The sequence below is a fragment of the Lonchura striata genome, chromosome 5 (assembly GCF_046129695.1).
Source record: "Lonchura striata isolate bLonStr1 chromosome 5, bLonStr1.mat, whole genome shotgun sequence".
NCBI lineage: Eukaryota > Metazoa > Chordata > Aves > Passeriformes > Estrildidae > Lonchura > Lonchura striata.
Genome location: NC_134607.1, coordinates 69,884,436 through 69,905,313, shown reverse-complemented (window position 1 = coordinate 69,905,313; position 20,878 = coordinate 69,884,436). Strand labels below are relative to the sequence as shown.

Below are 20,878 nucleotides of genomic sequence, written 5' to 3'. Positions count from 1 at the left end.
AATGTTCTGCACAGTCTTCCACATCAGACCATCACTGGAATCATAAGGATGAGTCTTTCTGACAGGGCCATGGTCTTCAGCATCACCAGTCTCATTGCTTCACACTTCCAATGTAAGCCGAGAACAGCGTTAAAAATAGAACCATCAGCCCTCTCCTGCCTGAATAGGTTACTACATAACAAGTTTGTTATTAAATATATAATTTCTGGGTCATCTATTTCAAGATTCAAGGAAGATATCTAGTTTAATAAACAGAAAAACAGCTGTCAGATGTATTTCCTTTCACTGGCACTCATTCATAACCAACTGGTGGCTTTCATGGCCACGAGACTTATTTAACTCTACCATACCCATGAAGCCAGGAAAACCCTTTACTAAATATAGTCATGTGGCAGCATTTCAAGTGCCTACACTTCCACTTTCATTTTCTTTCTCCTTTTAAAAAGGTTTGGTATGGACTTTAGCACATTTACTGCATTTTCATTGAGCTTCTGAGCACATCTTGATGTTTTTGCCTATGTCCTTCTGATTCGTGCTCTGAAAGAAAAGGTGCCTGGAAAGGTTTTGTTTCAGCCAATGAGGGAAAGGATAAACCAATGTTTAGGGACTCACTCATATTTTTACCCTTAAGCCAGCACAGCATCATCACCTCAGCAGGGAATTGCTAAACCCTGGCATTAAGGTGAGGCACTGAGGAGACAAACACGAGCGATCAGGGCTGCAGAGCTTATTAAAATATCTCATACTGAGCACACTGGACATCAGTCCTTGTGCTGTGCCTAAGCCCTGGTTTCAGCTAATAAAGCTGGGAACAAGGAGAGCTTTATTTCCCTGAGTTTTAGTTTGCTTCCTGTCCAGAACATTATGGCCACCCACACACTCGAGAAAGTGCGTCACCGCACGAGTGACCAGTTTTTAACTGACGAGCTGCCAACACAACACCTATAAAACATTTTCCAGCTTCATTTCCTATAAGATCCATGATGTTTATTCCAGAGGTTAAAAGTCGTGTGTAAAAATCAACATTTTTTGGAATATGAACTATTCAACTTGATTTTTCCCCAAATTCTCTGCTCACCACACTTGTAATTCACTCATCCACTGTTTCAACTGAAGTTTTCCAAGCTAAGATTCTGCGGTAACAACTTCAGCCCCTGGTAAAAAAAACAAGGAAGCAGATCACCTATATAAATGTTTTCCCTGCATTTAATTTGGCAGTCTTTCAATGGACAAGATGCAATAACTATTTTGATCAAAATGCAACCAAATCTGGAGTTCTTTCATCTGTCAAATATGAGACAACACAAATGGGAACTGCTTCTATATACAGAGAAATAACAAAAAACTGCAGTCTTTGCACACAGGATTTTTTTGCAGATTTTAATTCCCCACTTCCTCTTTCCAGCTGATTTTTCAACAGAGAAATTACACCATAAAAAGTGCTTTACATGAATAATTAAACACTCAGATTAGAAACATGAGAGTAAGCTGCAGTATATAGTACTTTAATAGCATAAAGGCACTGCAAATACACCATCTCTCTTACTCAGTGCTCAGGATTCAGCTTGCTGAACATATGAGCAACTACACAGTACTTTATATTCTCATTATTAGATACAAAGATTCAAGCAAGAGGATAGAACAACATGGTCTTTTCCAGTCAAGCAGCTAGATTTTCTGGTTATTTTATCTTTAAGTAAGAGAATAAAACTAAAATACTGTCTTGCCAATCTAGTTGCCACATGAAGACTTTTTTTTGCAAGCCAGGCCTTAATTCTGGATACCTAATATATGTCTTGATGTGTGACACACAGGTGGATAATGCCAGTGGGAATTCATCTCTCTCTACCAAGAAGTTTGGGTTAAATGCCTTGTTTAGCATGCAGAGCAGTGCCCAACTCTCCAGGGTTAGAGTCAAGTCATTCTGCAATAGTATCTCCATTCAGGTCACGACTCATACACATGAACTTTTTGGAAGATATCTCTTTAACAAGCTCATGTGGTTTGTACAGAAGTCTGCCACTCTAATCCCTGCTTAATCTACATGTCTGAGTATAACCTGCATCACTCCTTATCAGCCTTAAGTATAAACTGGGAATATTCTAAAGCATCCACTTACAGAATCAGATTTTTTTTTTTTTTTTTTTTTTACATTCCAGAATCAGATTTTTAGAAGGACTGAGTGTTCATGATGGCTCAAAAAATTAAAGAGTGAATTTAAGCAACAACTAAGAGCATATCTCAGATGAAAAACCCAGTCCAAAGCCACACCATGAGCCAACCCTGTCTTGGGAACAAAAGCATCCCAAGAAAAACATGTGCATCCTGCACAAAAGAAAGTAAAGGATGGCAGAGGCTGGGATAGAATCCATGCTCAATACTCATTACTCTGCAATCCATAGTTCCTAGATAGACTAAACTGCTTCAGGCTATGGATTAAAATCCTACATTGTTTATCAAAATATAAATAAGTAAAATAATCAAATTCAAAGAGCAGTAGATGCACAGAGGCATCAAGAGGATCAATATCAGTCTTCACAATCAGGTTTAAGGAATACAAAGGATACCTTTCCTTCTCCTCTAAAAAACCCAAAAACCTAATTTTACAGACACAATGACATAGAAGGATTGATCAGAAAATCCAGGTGAAAGTTCTTCAGTAGCAGCAGATTACTGCTGCTCTAGGGAGCCACCAGTGTAGACTCTGAATCTTTAACACAGCTCCAAGACAAAGCAGCAAGATTTACCTGGAAAAAGATCCTGTAAGATTTCACTCATGAAGAATACTTGGATTAAATAAATAGATAAGCAGAACTTTGCATGAGAGAGACACTGTGCAAGTCACTCTGCTGTGTATCAGTGCTTTAAACACAGAATTGAAAACAAGCAGCCCAAGAGACATAGAAGCTGATCAAACATGTCAGAGTAATAAGGTACAGATCTAACACAGAGAAAATTATAACATTCATTGGAGAAAAAAAAAGTGGAAAATACTATTCTGGATAATCTAACAACCTTAATAATATCGAGAAAGCAAATTAGATGCTAAAATCAATACAAATCTTATTTTAATAAGGTGATTAACCAGCAGAAGAGGTGACATTTGTGTCCCTAACCAGAGGCCATATTTCTGAACGTGCTATAAGGAGAAACAAATACCAGCTCCTTAGATCTGGGATTCAAGGCCAAGAACCTACAACAGCCTCCAGTAGTGCTGACAAAGGGGGACCTGCACGCCTCATTAGCAGCTTAATCTCACCAGAAGGTTTGATTATTTCCAGCACCACGACTGCCAAGGAGGAAACCTGAAACTTCCCCCGCAATGAAGCACTTCTAGAAGGATCACAAATTGCTAGAAATGTAAATATCTCATGTACCAACAACCTGCATTTTACTCGGAGAAGGAAGCCTATAAATATGTCCATGTCAATAGCAGCAGCCCACATTTAAAATAAAAACCCAGAATACATTACATAGAGCAGCACAAATTGAGGAGCTTACCTGGGGAGGATAATTGCTTTCTGAAGACCATCTTGAGGACTGATCATTTGGTCTATCCACCAAGATATTCCTAAGAAACAAGAAGCCAAAAGTAATTTAAGTAACAGCTGCATATTTTGCATCTTCAATAAATGTGTTTTGCATTCAGATCAGAAGCATTCTCATGCAACTACCTAAATCATTAGGTACAGACTCAGGTTCTCTCCCTTTTTTATTAAAGATTTTCTAAATTGCTATTTTACAGGACCCATCAAAATATGCCTTCGAGCTTTGTGGTTGTGAAACAGAGCTCCAAGTTGCGAAATAAAAAAAATTCAAATTGTGAAATAAATGTAAAACAGATGAATTTACATAAGACTAAGTCTTTAATGAAGCAGAAAAAAATGGGCTTATACACCTCAGTAGCATAAGAACTTTTCAATAAGGTTAAAATGATGAGCAGTTGGAGGATTAGTAAGCCAAAAACTTTCCTTTAGTAGATATGCAATACTGGAAGGGAGAGAGAGGGCTGCTAACCCACTTAAGCTTTCCTGGAGCATAGAAAGATGACCACCGGAGCCATGCCAAATTTTAACAAGTATTTTTCATGAGTTATAAGCTCAGGACAACACACAAAAGAGTAGAAGGTCAACTCTTCAACCAGCAAAATTGAGTTGCTTTCTTCACTTTGAAATAATACAATATTTAGGTATTTAATAAATTCAAAATAGTTTGGTTTTTTTTTGCTAAAATGAAAACAGATTCATCATGACAGTTAGATGACACATCTGCCTTCTCGTCTATAACCACGCAGTAAAGCTCATGTCCCAGATTAAACTAAAAAAAACCCTAAAAATCCCTAAAATATATATAATTATTGGCAAGGTGACAATGCACCACCTGCTGGACAGGGCTTGTGAGCTCCACCACTTCCAACTAACGAACTCGTCAGCTCATAAAACTTATGTAAAAAGAAGGAAACAGTCATCAAAAGGCTTCTGCCATCTCCATCTGCTGTGTAGGAGGAAAAGAACACGAGCATCTGGATTACTACAAAGGGCTGGAGGAAAAAGCACTCCAATGAAAGCTCCAAAGGGAAAGAGGTTAAGTCAGAGGTTGAGCAGTACCAGACAGGAATCAGCTGGCTCTTTCCACACTGGGCAGCCCAAAATCACCGCAGTAGCAATGGTATCCAGGCAGTCCCATGATGGGACAAGGGACACAGCCAGGAGCCACACCAGGGTGGCCTCTTAAATCTCAACACTTCTGAAAGCTGGCCAAGTGGCTGTGTCTATCCATGGGTTTGGAGAACACCTCCAGGTTTTCACACAGTGCAGGAATAAAACTGAAGTTCCCCCTCCCTTTAGCTGATTCCCATCATAGCACGGCATTTATTAACACAGCAGTGCCAGCACTGACCCAGGTCTGTGGCTGCTTTATTCACCCATCCCCACTTGGGAAAACACAATGGAACAGCACTGCCCTCTACTCCAACCCCATCAAACATCAAAAACATGGCTCTATATAATTCAACATCCAGCTAACAACATCATCTGCACTGCAAAGAGGCTCAATTACAAGAGAAAACCTGGCCCTGGCTTTAATTGCAACTAGGACAAACCAAACTGATCTAAGCAAACGGAAGAATTTGGGAACTGAAACAAATTTCTAATAAAAGCTGCCAGTCTGAAAGCTAAGTCACCATCACCTGCAGTCTCCTGTACCATGCTACAGGCAAGACATAATATTTAATAAATTCTTAATACCTCTGAGTATCTGGAGAGAAAAAAATGCTAAACTTAAATATATGTATCTTATATTAAATACTTTAGGGATACAAAGGCAGATAAAACTAGATAATGCTGTATGGTTTTTCTCCTTTATGGAACTTTACCCTAATCCTGGAACACAAGAAGACAAGTTACCCTACGGAATAAATTTTATTTATGATTCCATTACATTTGTTTAAACATTAGACAATAAACTCTTCATACACTGAACACTCGCAGGAATTGGCACTGCTGCACAGTCAGATAATGCCCAGCTGGAAAGAAGCATTTTGTACCTGGGACAGATCCCAAATATCATATTTTTAGAAGCAGATTTGTTTGCTTCTTCAGGTCAAAGATCAGTTTTGCCACAACCAAGGAAGATCTCAATCAGCACAGCTAGACAAGATAAAAACCCAAAGAGTAAGAGAAAAGAGACAGGCAGCTCACACAAAATAAAGGCTAAAAAGAAATATGAAAGATAAAAATAGCAGTATCAATGGAGTTAGAAATGTTTAAAATACATGGGTTATTAATTTATCAAGATTAAACAAACATTGAAGACAGAAGTCCATGTGTGCAAAGCAAATTTACTGTTAACAGTTTAGGAAAATTTATGGACTTGGAGGAATTCAAGCGCTGCAGCAGACGTGAGGCAATAAGAAACAAACAAATGCATGTCGTAATAGCAGATGCCATTTTCCATGTAAAGCCCTTTTTCTGGACATCACAAAACTCCTACACAGTACCCGGAGGGAGGCTTTGCAGATATGACACGTAGATTAAAATCTGAGAAAATTTAGAAGTGAAAATTCCATTAACACAACAACTTTCCATGTAATTTTCACAAGACATTAAAAAAGGTATTCGTAAGCCCTCGAGCTACCACAAGCACCAATGGTTTTACGCAAGCTTTTCCTGTGAAAAAAGCAACCCATTAAATGTGGTTTGAGATAACTTCTCCTCATCAGCTGTGGATACAAGATCAAGTCTAGCACGAATCTGCAACACTGCCAAAGGGACCACCCCACCCACTCGCAAAGGATACTCCCCCTCCCTACACCAGCAGCTATAATAAAGGTTTGCATAAATAACTTCTTTCGTCAGATGAGTTCTCCAGCTCAGCTCGTACCAGCACCAGCACAAACTGAGACTAAAAGATGAGCAGCTGGATTGGGACAAGGGGTTTTCACTGCAGTGAACCCCCCAATCCCCCCTTCCCACTGGTAAGAAACTACTAAAAAAATGAGATGATGTAGCAGCTCTGCTATGAGAAGTAAAGCAGGAGGGACCATTTTATTAACACCACAAGCAATTGCAGAGGCAGCCCTGGTGTGCCTTATTTCCTAACCTGGCTGCCTGCACAGCTCCCAGCAGCTAAGCCTCACTGTAAGCATTCCCACCACTAAAGAGTGATGGTTCCATGCAGAAAGCTCTTGGCAGAGCACAGTGCAAGTTTCTTTTCATTACCCAGGCAGACACTGGTCTCACAACTGCTGGAAGGAGATGATTTTTCCGTTTACCAAGCCAGAAACCGTCATATCCTTTGTGCCAACTGTTGGCTGATCTCTGCTGGAACGACAGAGATGTCCTCATGTCTGGGGACCTCTCTGTGCAAAGATCTATGTGGGTTCATGAACAACAATCACTAGGGGATAGTTTTTCTCTGCTCCAGTGGGAAAGGAAGAAATAAGATGACTCTACAGAATATGCTGCAAATTAGGTTTAAGGCTGCTATAATTTGCATTTAACCTAAGTATTTTCATGGAGCTGCTTTTAGGGAAATCCATTACTTTATGAACAAGTCTTTAAGAGTAAACAAATCCCAAACACTTTCTTTGCTTGGCACATTCATGTGGCTCTTCAGAGAGCAGCTGTGCAGGAAAGGGCACAGGCTTTACTAAGAAGACTTGGAACTCAGACTCTCTTCTTCAAAACCAGAGAGCTACCATGCCATTACACTGCAAAAAGGCACTGGAGTGCTAGGAAAACACAGACTGGCTAGAAATGGGCTAAATACTTACTCCAGCATTGTCCACATGATGATTCTTTCAGTTTTTCCTACAACCATCCCAAAAGAGATTAGGAAGAATACAGCAACTGGAATACACGGACTAGAATTTCCACTAAACGCACTGTAAGACCGTGGTGGACCAAACTATTCCAAACACGCAGAACCCTCACAGCAGCCAGCAGAAAGCATCCACAGAGATAATCCTGCCCAGCCTAGACACTGGAATGTACACACAGCCTTAACCAAGAAAAACAGGGGAAAAAACCTGACTTACCACTTAAAAACCCAATGGATCTGGAAAGAACTACTGATTGTTTTTCTCCTGCAACTCCCATAACTCACTACAAGCCATAATGGTTTCAAACCACTTGGCTGCAATGTTTGAAAACCTGCAAGAACCTATAGCTGTCTCCTGAAGCAAGTCAAAAACCACTTTTTAGGTTCTGCTACAATTTCTCTCCTTGATGGAAAAGTTCTCTGCTCAGAGTGGCAAAAGGATGTCAAGACATGGAAACATCTTGATAGAAACAGTAAAAATGGGAAGTTACTCTGCAGATCCATTCTGGAAAAACAGTAGGGAGTTTGGGTGGTTACTTCTTTACAATATAGGGTTTCTTAACCTCTTGCATAGCAAAACAAAGTTTAAGTAGAACATGTATAGGACTGCAGTTTTAAATATTATAATGTAACAAGATTGGACAACTTTCTGCTCAATTTTGCATCATCTCCAGCAGTCTCACACTGTCATACGTATATTATAAACCTATTTCTATAAGAAATAAAATACCTTAGTAAATACAACATTAGAAAAATAAACTGAAGAATTCAGAAACCTTAGAGAAATATATTCATCAGATCACAGCTGACTATACTGGATAACAAACCTGGCATTACTTAGCTCTGGCCTAGAAATAGCCCAGTTAAAATCAGGTTCTCAATTTTTTCAATTATAAGTTTGCTTTTGTTTTTTAAGCTGCCTATCATCACTGCCAGACCAACCTAACTGCTTCTTAAATGCTAAATGACCCTGTCACAGTCATTTCCAGTAAGGCAAGTTAGAAAGTACTTTTTTTTTTCCACTCCCTCCATCTAGTTAAGACTTTAAAACAAGACTTTTTTTGATTCATTAGTTCCTCCTTGACACATGACAAGAATTGAATAGTAACAATAGTGACTAAAACTGCAGGAGTGTAGTGCAGGAAGTTATAGAATCACTTGGGGTTGGGAAAGCCCTAAGACGACCAAATCCAACTATTAAACCAGCACTGCCAAGGCCACCACTAAACCACGTCCCCAGGAGCCACATCCATGTGTCTTTAAAATCCCTCCAGGAACGGTGACTCCATCTCAGCTCTGGGCAGCTGAGCCAGGGCTGGACAACCCTTTTGGTAAAGAATCCCTTCCTGATATCCCATCTAACCCTTCCCTGGCACAACTTCAGGTCATTTCCAAGTTATCAGAGCCCAATAAATAACTTCTATTTCAGTGACACTCAACAACCCTAAATCACAGATTAAACTTTTGACTGTATCACTGAGAGATTCAAATCCTTGGTGGCAAGAGCTCCCAGCTCCAGGCTGGGAATATCAGTATTAGCACAGAGGAAAAAACAAACAGGAGAAAAAATAAAGTCTGGCTTATTTACTTAAGTTGGTACCCACAGTAACTTCACGCATCACAGATGATTACCAGCCAAATTGTCCCAACATTTAGGGATTATAGTTTAGATGCAGTTTCACTGCTAAGTGATGCTGAGAATCTTCTAAGCTTGAAAAATTACCAAGGTTCATTCTCTCCCTGCACTAACTTTGGGTTTACATTTAAGAATTGTTAGATCACTAACACAGATCTTTCCTATGTAGTTTGATTAATGTCTGGTTTTTTAATAAAAAAATAACTTAAAATGCCAGTGATATTAGTGAACTCAGTGAGTATAAGATCATCTGATGCAGTTTCTTTTACTCATTTCATACTGTGTTCACCAGTACATATTATTACCTGTATATATATTATACATGTCCATTTGTACATATCATTATCCTCAATTTGAGCACACAAGGATATCTGAATCCCTGCCTTTTAACCAAGCTTAGGTAAGATACCAGAAGGAATAAATCCCTGGCTTAATAAGAAGACCAAGAATAGCAAGAATTCTGCCCTTCAAGACTCAAGTATAAAGATGAAGAGATTACACTCTTCAGTTGATTGAATTTGGAGCCAATAGATAAAATACTGGAGTAAAATCCTCCAGAGTTTAAAACATCACCACCCACAACCACTGGATAACAATGTTCAATTTTCATTTTGAGAAAATCTCCTATCTAGCTCGAAAATAGTTTGGATTGTGTGTGAACACAGGGATTTCTACTGCCAGCAATCATCACAAAAACTTGGACTTTCTGAATCTTCCACAGTTCTAGTAGAGCAGCCCACTTCAGCACTGCTCACTTCTCATTTCCAAAAGCATTTTCTTGGGACAGGACAGATCCTTTTTAAGTGGATTAGAGGAAAGCAATGTCTAGCACACATCTATGTAAATTCCCTGTGCTGTATTTTGGAAGCATCACAACCTCAGTAGAGTATTTCTGTTTGACTAATGCACATATGGAAAAACTTAACGAAGGCCAGGAAGTAGATTAATGCCTTCCACAATTTCACAACACTGCAAGGATGCTCTTATTTTCCACAATATCTGTAATAATTCCACTCAGGGGAAGCCACAAAACCAAACTGAGTGATTATATGTGAAGATATACATTACTAATGAAAGCCATAAACACATCTTTAATACTCATCAGCACTGTAACCTCACACTCAGTAAAAGTTCACCCAAAAAACTGATGCCTGTAAAAGAATTTAAAGCAGACTATGTTCACCAAAACAGACTGAAGAGCCCTCATGCCCAAACTGATGTCAGGGTTGAAGATTTTTCCATCAAAACTCTATGGAAAACGCCTCCTGGTTCCAGGTGGGAAAACTTTCACAGTTTTCCTTTCAAAATTAAGCTTCTCTCACTGACAGAGCAACTCAGGGAATGCAGAAGACAAAATACTGATCTGGGAAGATAATAAAGTATCAGTCTGTTAAGCGCTGGTTATGTGGAGAAATGCAGTACAGGTCAAACATTTAACCCTAGATTACATTAGGGAATAATTCTTTATTTTGGATCAATATACATAATTCATGCTAAAGGATACAGCAGTTCCCAGGCCAAAATTACTTTCATATTTGGCAGCTTCCAAACCCTGTAGCAGAAACTAGAATTTTTAGAAGACAAGACTGAAAAGTAGCAATGGTACACATGAGAGTGTAGTGGGAACTCATTCATCAATTCGTTATTCATGGGTCAATTTACCTAACCCAAATTTTTACCTCCAATTTAACACTCTGTGTTAAGAGCATCTCTTTACTAATAAAACTTTCAAGTGCAGAACAGGCTGGGAAATTGCTGTTTAAATATAATTATCCTAACAGCCAAATGCTGTTTAAACTATGTACTTACAGAAAAGGATTCCAGAAAAATACAGGTCATGTCCTAAACAGAGTTTCAATGTTTTTTCAGGCACCTTCCCAGAGCTTGAGTATGACATTATGAACCCAGCCAGTCTCAGGAGGAGAGGCAGGGAAGACCAAGGAAAACACCACCAAACTCAAACTGACCAGAGCAGTTTTTCTCCATGATGAAGATCCTGTCCTCTTCCAGGAACAGCAGAAGATGCCAGCAAAGGAAGAGCAAGTGCTATCAGCCAGTCTGCCCCAGCAGTTTAAACTCAGACGTGCAGGCTGCTGTCCTCAACTTAAATAGATGGCTGTGCTCCTTGATTTAAATTGATTCAGGAAATAATTTCTCAAGGATTATGCACACTGAGTTGGAAGTAATGACTGAAATAGCAACTACCTAAAGCAACAAACCACTCTACATCTTCAGTGTTCCTCCTCCCCCGTTCCAGTAGCTGGTGTGTTATGGAATTCAAACCCAGTGAACTTACAGTTCACTCTTCCCACAAACTTTAACAGGCAAAAAAAGCAAAATTACATCTGGGTTTACAAGTTTGTGTTAACATGCAATTGAAGCACTGGCTTGCTTTGGAACAAGTCACCATCTATATAAGTGATGGAATTAGAGCTGCCCACACCACTTAATCTCAGCAAAAAAATCAGGATCAGATCACAAAACCATTGCGGTGATATACTTGACCATTCTACCAGCAATCTGATAAAAACATAGTGAATGTACAGAATTAAAAACCATATTCTTTGCCATGGAAAAAAAAATCAAGCAGACTGTACATGATGCCTGAGCAACAACATTTATCCCAAGGAAAACTCTGTTTAAATAACTAATTAGTCCTTAAATCAAAAATTAGTAATTAAAGGTTGGAAAACTTTTATTACAGGCTATACAGCCACATACACAGCAAATGATCCACAATCTGATGATGTTAACACCTCCCATGAAAATTTTACATTCTTAATGTTCTGTAAAATGCCATCCCAGAATAGGCTGAACATCTGAGCACTACAGGTTCTGCCAGGTTGGGCACACCAGGGAACCTGAGCAATTAGCATTTCACCTTCCTCCTTCTGCCAGTGAATAAACCTGTCTAATCTCTTAAATAATGTCTATATTTTAACTGGAGCCTAAAGAGGTTTCTCCTGATACTACAGCACTTGTGCTTTTACCTGGGGAGCAAGAGATATCATAACTCATAATCCCTGATAACTTCATAATATTGTGATATTTTTTCACTCCCTCCACCTCTGACATGTTTCTTCCTCACATATTAACTTGATCTGACACCAAAGAAGCATTTTATAGTTATGTAATCAATCTGTAGACAACTTTATTTTCAACAGAAATATTTTGCTCTGTAAGTACTGAGTCTCAGCACTCACAGAAAAATCCTAGGCTACAGAAGTGATGTAAACAAGAGGGAAAGTGCCCGTCAGAACATGAGGTTGTCTAGAAACATCCAGAAAGTCCATACAAACAAGCAGAGGAGAAAAAATATTTTCCACTGGCCACTGGAATGGACAAAAAGCAGAACTGGAGCATACCTCTACACAGGGCTCAGCTGAGAGGAAAGGAGTGGGGCAGCTCACTGGTTAGCCAGGGTTTGCTCATTTTAATAAATGTTGGAAGTACTGATCAATATTGAAAGTCATCAGCAGTTACAGAGACAGCCCCTGTGCCTGCTTGCCCTCCCTTATCTAAAGGCAAAACAATTACAACAAGGAAAGTGAATTGGCTACATCAGCAAAATGCTGAAGCAAAGCCAGAAATGTTGACAACTTAAGCTGAAAAAAAGAACATTAATAGTTATTATTAGTGCAAAAAATCTCCAAAGTCACAATTCTACAACTCTTCCACCATTTGGGTCTGGTTTAGATGGCTTTAAACTGCTCAGACCTCAGCAGAAGGTATCCTTGCCTTGTAAAGGGAACAGAGTTTGGACACAGGGAACATAATATTAAAAAGAAACCTCTTCATTAGTCATGACTGATCTCAGCTTGAACAGGAGATTCTTCAAGAGCTGGATGTATCTACACGAAGATTTACGAATCTCTATGGTACAGATCTGAGTCATCAGTTTCATGTCGTTGGAGAAGAAACTGAGAACACATTTCACTGGCCACAAACATATGTTTTTTTCCTGTTACAAAAATCTCAGTGAGCACAGGAGCTGACATTCAGGTTATGTTTTACTTGGGGTTTTTTGTTTGTTTGTTTATGTCTGTTGTTTTTAATCCTTATGGACTTTACCCCAAAAAGTTTGGTGCATGTGTTCTCTTTACCTTCTTGATAAGGTTTTGCAAGATTTGAAAACATTAGAGTACACTTCTTTCAGAGTAGACTACTACAGCAGTACATTTTAGTTTGACCAGGAACTTGCTGTTACATCCTCATAACTAGAAAGAAAAGTAAAATTTGCATTCTCACTTTAAAAGCCTATGAGTCACTCATATTTTATTATCAAAGTATCTTTCACTAAGTTTTCTTCCCCATAGTTTGATGGAAATACAGAAAACCGATGAAAAAATAAAATTATTTTGAGGGTATTTTAACAAATCAACTAGATCCTTCCCTGCTCCAGGACACTTCCTAGGAAAAGGACAACAGAATTACCCAGCCTTCAGCATATGACACCACTCAAGGCATCAAACTGGAGAAGACTGAAATTCTCTGAAGTTGACCATTAAATAGAAAAAAGTGAGTTGCAGTGAAAAAGTGACACCAGCTAAGAGGTTGTTAATGGTATTTAATTATCAGCTAAGAAACCAATCTTAATTTATATTCTTAATAACAACATTTGCACAAGAAATAAACAAAATACTAATTAAAAATCCTGGAGTCAAACATAGGAAATATACTGATCTTCCTCTACAGAGATTCCATACAGGAAAACTTGAAGGACTGAAAATTTGAGCAACAGAAACAGGCTGAACATTCCTCACTAAAGTATGTGAATAGAGGAACACAGCAAAAAGCTCTTGTTAGTCTCTGAAGTGGGATTTCAACCATATAAAACAGTGACAGAAAGACCTGAGTGCATTAGCAAATACTAAATGCCATCAGTCATGAGGCTGATGCAGCCACTAGAACCCACAGCCCCAGGATGCAGTAATCTGGCAATAAAAAAGGGTACACAGCTACCATGACACAGAGCACAGCACTTCACCTCTCATTCACCTCAGGAGGAAGTTCAAACTGGAGCAGGTACAAAAACAATCCACTAAAAAAGTCAGGATATGAAGTGCTTCTCTCAGTGTAGAGCAATAGCTTCTGGTTCTACTCCCTACTAAAAAAAAAAAAAAACAACAAATTGGAGCAAGGTCTGCATTACCGTCTACAACTATTTATTCCCTCCTTGTCCAGAAAGAAACAAAGTGACTGAGCTCATCACTTGCTGCAGGAGGGCAGAGAAAGGAGAGGAATAAAGTCCATCTCCCTGTCTCTGGTTGTGTCTAAAGACGCCAGCGCTCGTTTGTGTCACTGGAGTGAAGCCACTGCGGTGCTGGGGCAATCCCTAGGCCAGCCCCACATGAGGCATCAGGGATCAGCCTCCCCTGAGGCTCCATTCCTCCGGGGAGGAACCTTGGAGAGGCAAGGAATGGATCTGACAGAGCAGTCGCAGGCAATGGGCTGGGTTGATCATTTTCCAAGTTTGATAAACCAAAGCCTCTCAATGCACCGCTGCCTCTGCACAGGCAGAGCATCTCTGGAAACACCAGATGTTTCAACACCGAATTTTCTCTTGGATCAATTCTCTTCCCAAAAGCACAACTTCCCCTACAACACAGACCGAGCCAGCCACTATTACCAGATCAATTCTTTGATTTCTACCCAAAGTTTTTAAAATAAATAACCAAGTCAGTCTTCTTGCAGGTACAAACCAATAGACAACTCCAGTGATTTGAAAAAGAGGAGAACTATTTATTTTCATGAAGACAATCCTCACTTAATGTCTGGAAAGGTCCTTGCAAACACGCAGGTAGCTGCAGCCAGAAACTGGATGCAGCACTAACTAATCCTCCAGTACCACCACCAAATACAATAGGAAAGACACTGGCATTCAGCAGAGGAAGCTTCTGTGTCACTGAAAGAAAATAAGTGCTTTTCAATAGACTACTGATCCTCAACTAGAGCATGACCAGAAAGGCCTTTGAAAAACACTTTTCGTTTTGCACTGTTTAGGCTTTTTTAATTAAAAGAGAGGTTATCAGATGATTTCAGTGTTCTGAAAAGTTTCAATGGCAGTACAGCATCACATAAGCAGGTGAGATGTCACTACACTTCTAATTTCTTCCCTGGTCAACAGTGATGAAAGTTTTACATTCCAGAATTTTGTTTTACATTTAAAACCATAAAACTACTTAAGGCATGTGTTTAAATCATGCTTAACTCCTCTGCTGCTCCTCCCCAAGCACTTTGCCTGCAATACCGCAACTCCCAACAATCAATAATATTTAATAATTTGTATATTCACTCCTACATACATGAGGGCAGAGCCCTGTTTCTCCTTAAAGGTTTAAGTGGTTTCTTTCTATCTATGCCAGCAAATTTATTTAAACTACAGCCTAACTAGAATTCCCAATGTCATAGAATCATGCAGGCTGGAAAACATCCTCTAAGATGAAGTTCTTCTAGACAAGTATCATTTTGTTCTACGTATTAAATACCAAGAGAACCTTTAGCTCCGTGTTCATCCCACAGGGTGCTATGGTCTTGTCCCAGCAATTTTCAACATTTCCATCCCCAAAAACCCACCCTCCCATATATTTCTTATTAAACTTTCTCTTTTTGAGAGGCTGATCTTAAATCACAGGTCAAAGCCTCTCCTTTCCAAGTCAGACTGTATTCCAGCTCTCTCGCGGGCCATGGAAATAAAAAGTTAGCAAGCAAAACCCAAAACTTCCATAGCAAGACAACACATAAGGACCAGAATCCCTCAGACCAAGGTCAGCACACCAGAGGACAAGCCCATTGCTGGGATTACAGTGCTTAAAAGCAGATAAAGTTGTTTTCACTGATGACAAACTCTTTTAAATAACATCTTAAAAACAGCCAAATGCAAGGTCACACATTTGTAAAATACCATCCCAGCTACAGGAATGGGAATTTGTATCAGGGAAGGCATTAAGGACTTTGGGCAGCACTGCAGATGCCACGTGAAATTTCCTGACACGAGTCAGTAGCAAAAGGGACTAATGGAAGACTTGGAAAGAAATATCAAGGACAAAGACAATACTCTGTGTTTCTATCACATCACTGAGATCAATAATGGACTGTCACCCCTCTCCTCAGGGACCAACACTTTAACAAGATTTTAAAAGCCAGAAATGCCAGTAGAAATAACTACAAGACCATCAGAGACCTGAAAGAGACACCCTAAGGGCAAGCTGTTTTAACAGGAAAGGTAAAGGGATGGCTTAATTACCACCAAAGGTCACCAATTAGAAAATAAACCAGTTCTTTTTCACATCTAACACAGAAAATATACAGAAAAACAAAACAATTCCGAGTTCAGTTAAAAACCTGGTTTTAGAGGTTTGCTTCATTTTGGAAAGTGGAGATAATTGAGGATATTAATAATTAACAACTAAGGCAACTCTGTCACTTGTTGATAGCGGGTGAATTCAGGACACATCAATCAGAGGTCAGCAAATGCAGCACAATCGATGATCGGATGAGTCTCGACAGCCCATGATGAGCTCGTTGTGCTGTGACCCCAGCAGCTCTCCTGAATTCCAGCACCAAGGATGGCTTATCCAAAAGCTGCACCAAAACCACCACACCTAAACCACGCTGTGGCCACTCCAAACTTGACTGTCAGCGGGCTGCAGCTGGATGCCATATGGCCAACAGAGGATGGGATCACTTGGCACGGCAGCACAAAGCGATGGCTGTAACAGCTCCTGCCAACCCCCAAATTCCTAGAGGCAAGCGATTAGGGCAGCAAGTGACCCCTTTCCCCTAAAGCCACACAAAGCAGAAGACACAGCCCAGCATTCCAGAGGTCGGGGCAGGACAGGACGCCCAGCTGCCAAAAAACACAGAGTCCACAAGCACCTGACAGAGGCAGGGCAGGAGAGGCACTGACCCTTCTCGTTTCACACAGTAACTGAGCAGCCTCTCCCATACCGGCACCTGTTCTTCCCCCAAATCTGGGGTCAGCTTCTCCTCTTTAGCTGCAACTTTCCTTTGCTCATACCTCGTGCTAAAGGCACCCCCACACCTGTCTCTCCAGGCCCTCCCCATTTAACTCATCTCCCCAAACCTGCAAGCCCAAACCCTCTGCCTCATGCAACTCCTTCGAAATCTTTCCATGAGCCACTTCGCCAAACACAGCCCCAAGTGATGGAACCCTGTCCCTGAACCTCCAGCCCTGCTGAGCACCTCCTGCCCCACTAACACCCCCAAGTCCCGCAGTACAGACCTCCGCCAAACGCAGCCCCCCAAACCCTGCTGTAGAGAACCCTCTTACACACAGCCGCCCCAAACCGTCCTGTAGAGACCCTGCTCACACACGGCCTCCCAGAATCTGCTGCACGGAGCCCTCTCACACACAGAACGCCGCTCGCACACAGCTCCGCTCCCACTCCCCCCGCCGCGGCCTCCTCAGCGCGGGGCCCGCGCAGGCCGCACACAGGCCCAGCCACCCCGGCCACCCCCAGACCCGAGGCCGGAGCGCGTTCCAGGCGCGGTGCCGAGCCCGGCACTCACTCGGGCAGGTAGGTGGAGGAGAAGCTGCTCCAGCGGTGCAGGCTGTAGGCCAACACGCGACTCTCCGCGCCCGCCGGACCCGCCGCCGCCGCCATCTTGTTGTCAGCAGCGGCCCCGGCAGCGACCGCGGGGGGCGGGGCCGCGCTCTTAAAGGGGCCGCGCTCTTAAAGGGGCCGCGCTCTTAAAGGGGCCGCGCCGGCGAGGGGGGGATGGACGCTCTGAGGGACTCGAGGGGCTGCTCCGTGGGGCTGAAGGGATCCGACGCTGCCCCTTGGGACTGAGGTGCCCTGAGGCGTTCGGGGGTGTCCCGTGGGGCTTAGATGGGCTGTGGGTCTCAGGGGGTACCTTGAGGGGCTTAGAGGATGCCCTATGGAGCTGAGGGACCCAGAGGGGCTGTGGGTCTCAGGGGGTACCTTGAGGGGCTTAGAGGATGCCCCATGGAGCTGAGGGACCCAGAGGGGCTGTGGGTCTCAGGGGATGCCTTGAGGGACTTGGAGGATGCCCCATGGAGCTGAGGGACCCAGAGGGGCTGTGGGTCTCAGGGGATGCCTTGAGGGACTTGGAGGATGCCCCATGGAGCTGAGGGACCCAGAGGGGCTGTGGGTCTCAGGGGGTACCTTGAGGGGCTTAGAGGATGCCCCATGGAGCTGAGGTGACCTGAGGGGAACAGAGGGGCTGAGGAGATGCCTTTAGGGGCTCAGAGGATGCCCTATGGATCTGAGGTGGCCTGAGGGGCTCAGAGGGGCTGTGGATCTGAGGGGATACCACATGGAGCTGAGGAGCCCAGAGGGGCTGTGGGTTTGAGGGGATCAGAGGATGGCCATGGATCTGAATAGGGCCTGAGGGGAACAGAGGGGCTGTGGGTCTCAGGGGATGCCCAGAGGGGCTCAGAGGATTCCCATGGAGCTGAGATGGCCTGAGGGGCTCAGAGGAGCTGTGGGTCTCAGGGGATGCCCAGAGGGGCTCAAGGGATGTCTCAAGAGTTTGAGGTGAGCTGAGAAGCTTGGGTCGTGCACTGTGGGGCTGAGGGGCTCAGGGGGTGCAGTGGCAAGCACATTTCTCTCCCTCTCAGGATTTTTCATAGAGGTGCACAGAGAGAAATGAAAGAGAAAACAGTTCCTATTTCTGCTCCTTGTTTTTCCCATGTGGAATGTGTTTGGAGAATTGTTTCCCTGGGGTGATTGCTGGGTTGGATTCTGGTGAGGATTTTTTGAGCTGATGGCCAATCCAACCCACCTGGGGCTGGACTCTCAGAGAGGGTCACGAGTTGAGTTAAAGAAAATAGTATGTAGTTTTACTATCTTCCTTTTTATATAGTATATTAATGTATTTCACCATAGTTATAATAAAGAAAACATTCAGCCTTCTGAATTGAGTCAGACATTGTCATTTCTTCCCGTTGGGTTTGCCTGCATTTACAATAGGGTGCCCCATGGGGCTGGAGAAGGATGCCCTGAGGGGGCTCAAGGGGGCTGAGGAGTGTTAATTAGCAAAGGAGATTCTCCTTCCCTGGCCCACAAGGGTAGGTGGTTGGGAAAGGGATCAAGAGAAACCCAGCGATGTTTGATCATACACCAGCTCCTGGAATTATAAAATTGTGAAGGTTGGAAAAGACTTTTAAGACCATTGAGTCCAACCAGCAACGCAGCACTCACAGGACCAGCACATAAGTTGGCATTCCTTGATGACCTTTTCTCTGTCTGAGGTTGTTGTAGGGTTTTTCCTGGAGCAGGGAGATGTTTTCACCCAGAGCTCCCACCAAAGCAAGGGGGAAATTTAGGACACCCCTGGGGGAGTTCTGGACTACTTGAGAAAGAAGGGGAGATATTTCAAGACCACAGGGGGGGGGGGAAAAAAAAGCCAAACCAATAAACCACTGTCTGTTGGAAATGACAGATTGGAGAGATATTATGAGGCAGGACAGCAGGATGCCTGGCTAGATTAAATTAGCACAAGGATTCTTTTATTTTTTTTCCCCCTTTATTTTAGGAAAGTGAGTGAGAATGTGGCAGCAAAATCTGCCTGCGGATGAAAAAGTCGCTCAGCAGCCTTGAAGGCTGAACATCAACTGGGTGTTTCAAAAATGAGGGGGAGCAGAAAGCACTTCATCTGAAGACCCCTTCCCAGAGGGGGTTTGCTGTGTTTCCACTGGTATCAAAGCCATGTGACTCGACAACAACACAACAAAATCCATGGATGATGAGGTACAAACATCCACATCTCCTTCTGCTGCTTCACTAACAAGGCCTTTTGAAGTTTGTGGCTTTCCCGTGGCATTTCAGACTTCACTTATCCCAGCTCCAGCCTGCAGGCATCCCCCTCCCAAAATTACCACAGGAGTAATAAAACAAATACTTTGCTGATAATATACTCCCAAGCCTAGAGGAAGAGACGTCACCTCAGTGTTCAGAGCCTTGCTAACAACCAGCCCAAGGGGAGCAATGCCATGTGGAACCTGTGACCTCTGAATATGAAATTTAGTGGGTTGAGAGTGGGGGTAACAGCCCTGCAGCAGCCTGGAGGAGGAGGAAAAGGAGGAAGAGCCAGCAGCTGGCTGCTGCACAGTGAAACCACCCCAGGATTTCTCTGCCCAATATCCTGTTACCACTTGAATCAAGACCTGGATGCCAAGCCAGCGTATTTTTAGCACATTTTGGACGTAAAGTGAAGGGAATGCTGGTGAAATACACAGTACTGACAGCCCTGGAAAATCTTTATTCATCTGCAGCACAGGCAGCAGGGAAGGCTGTGAGGAAGCAGAGCAATCCAAAGCTGCAAACCAAGGCCTCTGGTCTCTCCAGCACAGCCTGCCCAGTCCTGTGCAGTTACCACTGGCTGCTGGAGAAGAGGGTTTTTCCACACTCCGAGTGGACAGAGCACAGTGTGGAGGAGCATGATGTGCAAGGCAGTGTTGTGCTGCGGATTTGGACAGCCTGCAGCCTCCAGATGAGCTCTCTGTATCCCAAGCAGGGCAGCTGCTGGGGCCCAGCTAATGACAGGGCCATAGAAGAGGGGAGAAAATTCAGAAAACATGAGTATCTGAACCCCACTGTGCTGATCCAGGCCTGTGCTCTGCTTGCTCTGCCAATGTAACACTGGATCTGAGGAATTTGGGGAGCCCAATGCCACCAACATGCTTCATCCTGCCTCCAGCAGTGACTGAGACCCATTGCTCCAGGGAAGTACCACAAAGAGGGCACTTACACATAGAATCACAGAATTATTAAGGTTGGAAAAGACCTCTAAAATTATCAAGTCAAACCATTAACCCAGCAGTATCAAACCCATCACTAAACTATGTCCCCAAGTGCCACATCTATGTGATTTTTGAACACTTATAGGGATAGTGATTCCACCACTACCCAGAACAGCCCGTTTCAGTGCTTGACA

The 20,878-nt window shown here is 42.6% G+C and overlaps 1 protein-coding gene across 1 annotated transcript in view; it reads right to left on the bottom strand.

Moving 5' to 3' along the window:
* MKLN1 (muskelin 1) overlaps positions 1–17,609 on the bottom strand; it is a 101,641-nt gene extending 84,032 nt beyond the window's left edge. Inside the window, exons 1-2 of the mRNA XM_021530924.2 lie at positions 17,489–17,609; positions 3,502–3,571 (exon numbers count right to left, since the gene is read on the bottom strand). Of these exons, the coding sequence (XP_021386599.1) occupies positions 3,502–3,571; positions 17,489–17,583 (165 nt within the window). The 5' untranslated portion in view covers positions 17,584–17,609. The remainder of the gene's footprint in view (positions 1–3,501; positions 3,572–17,488) is intronic.
* Between the last annotated feature and the right edge of the window lie 3,269 nt (positions 17,610–20,878).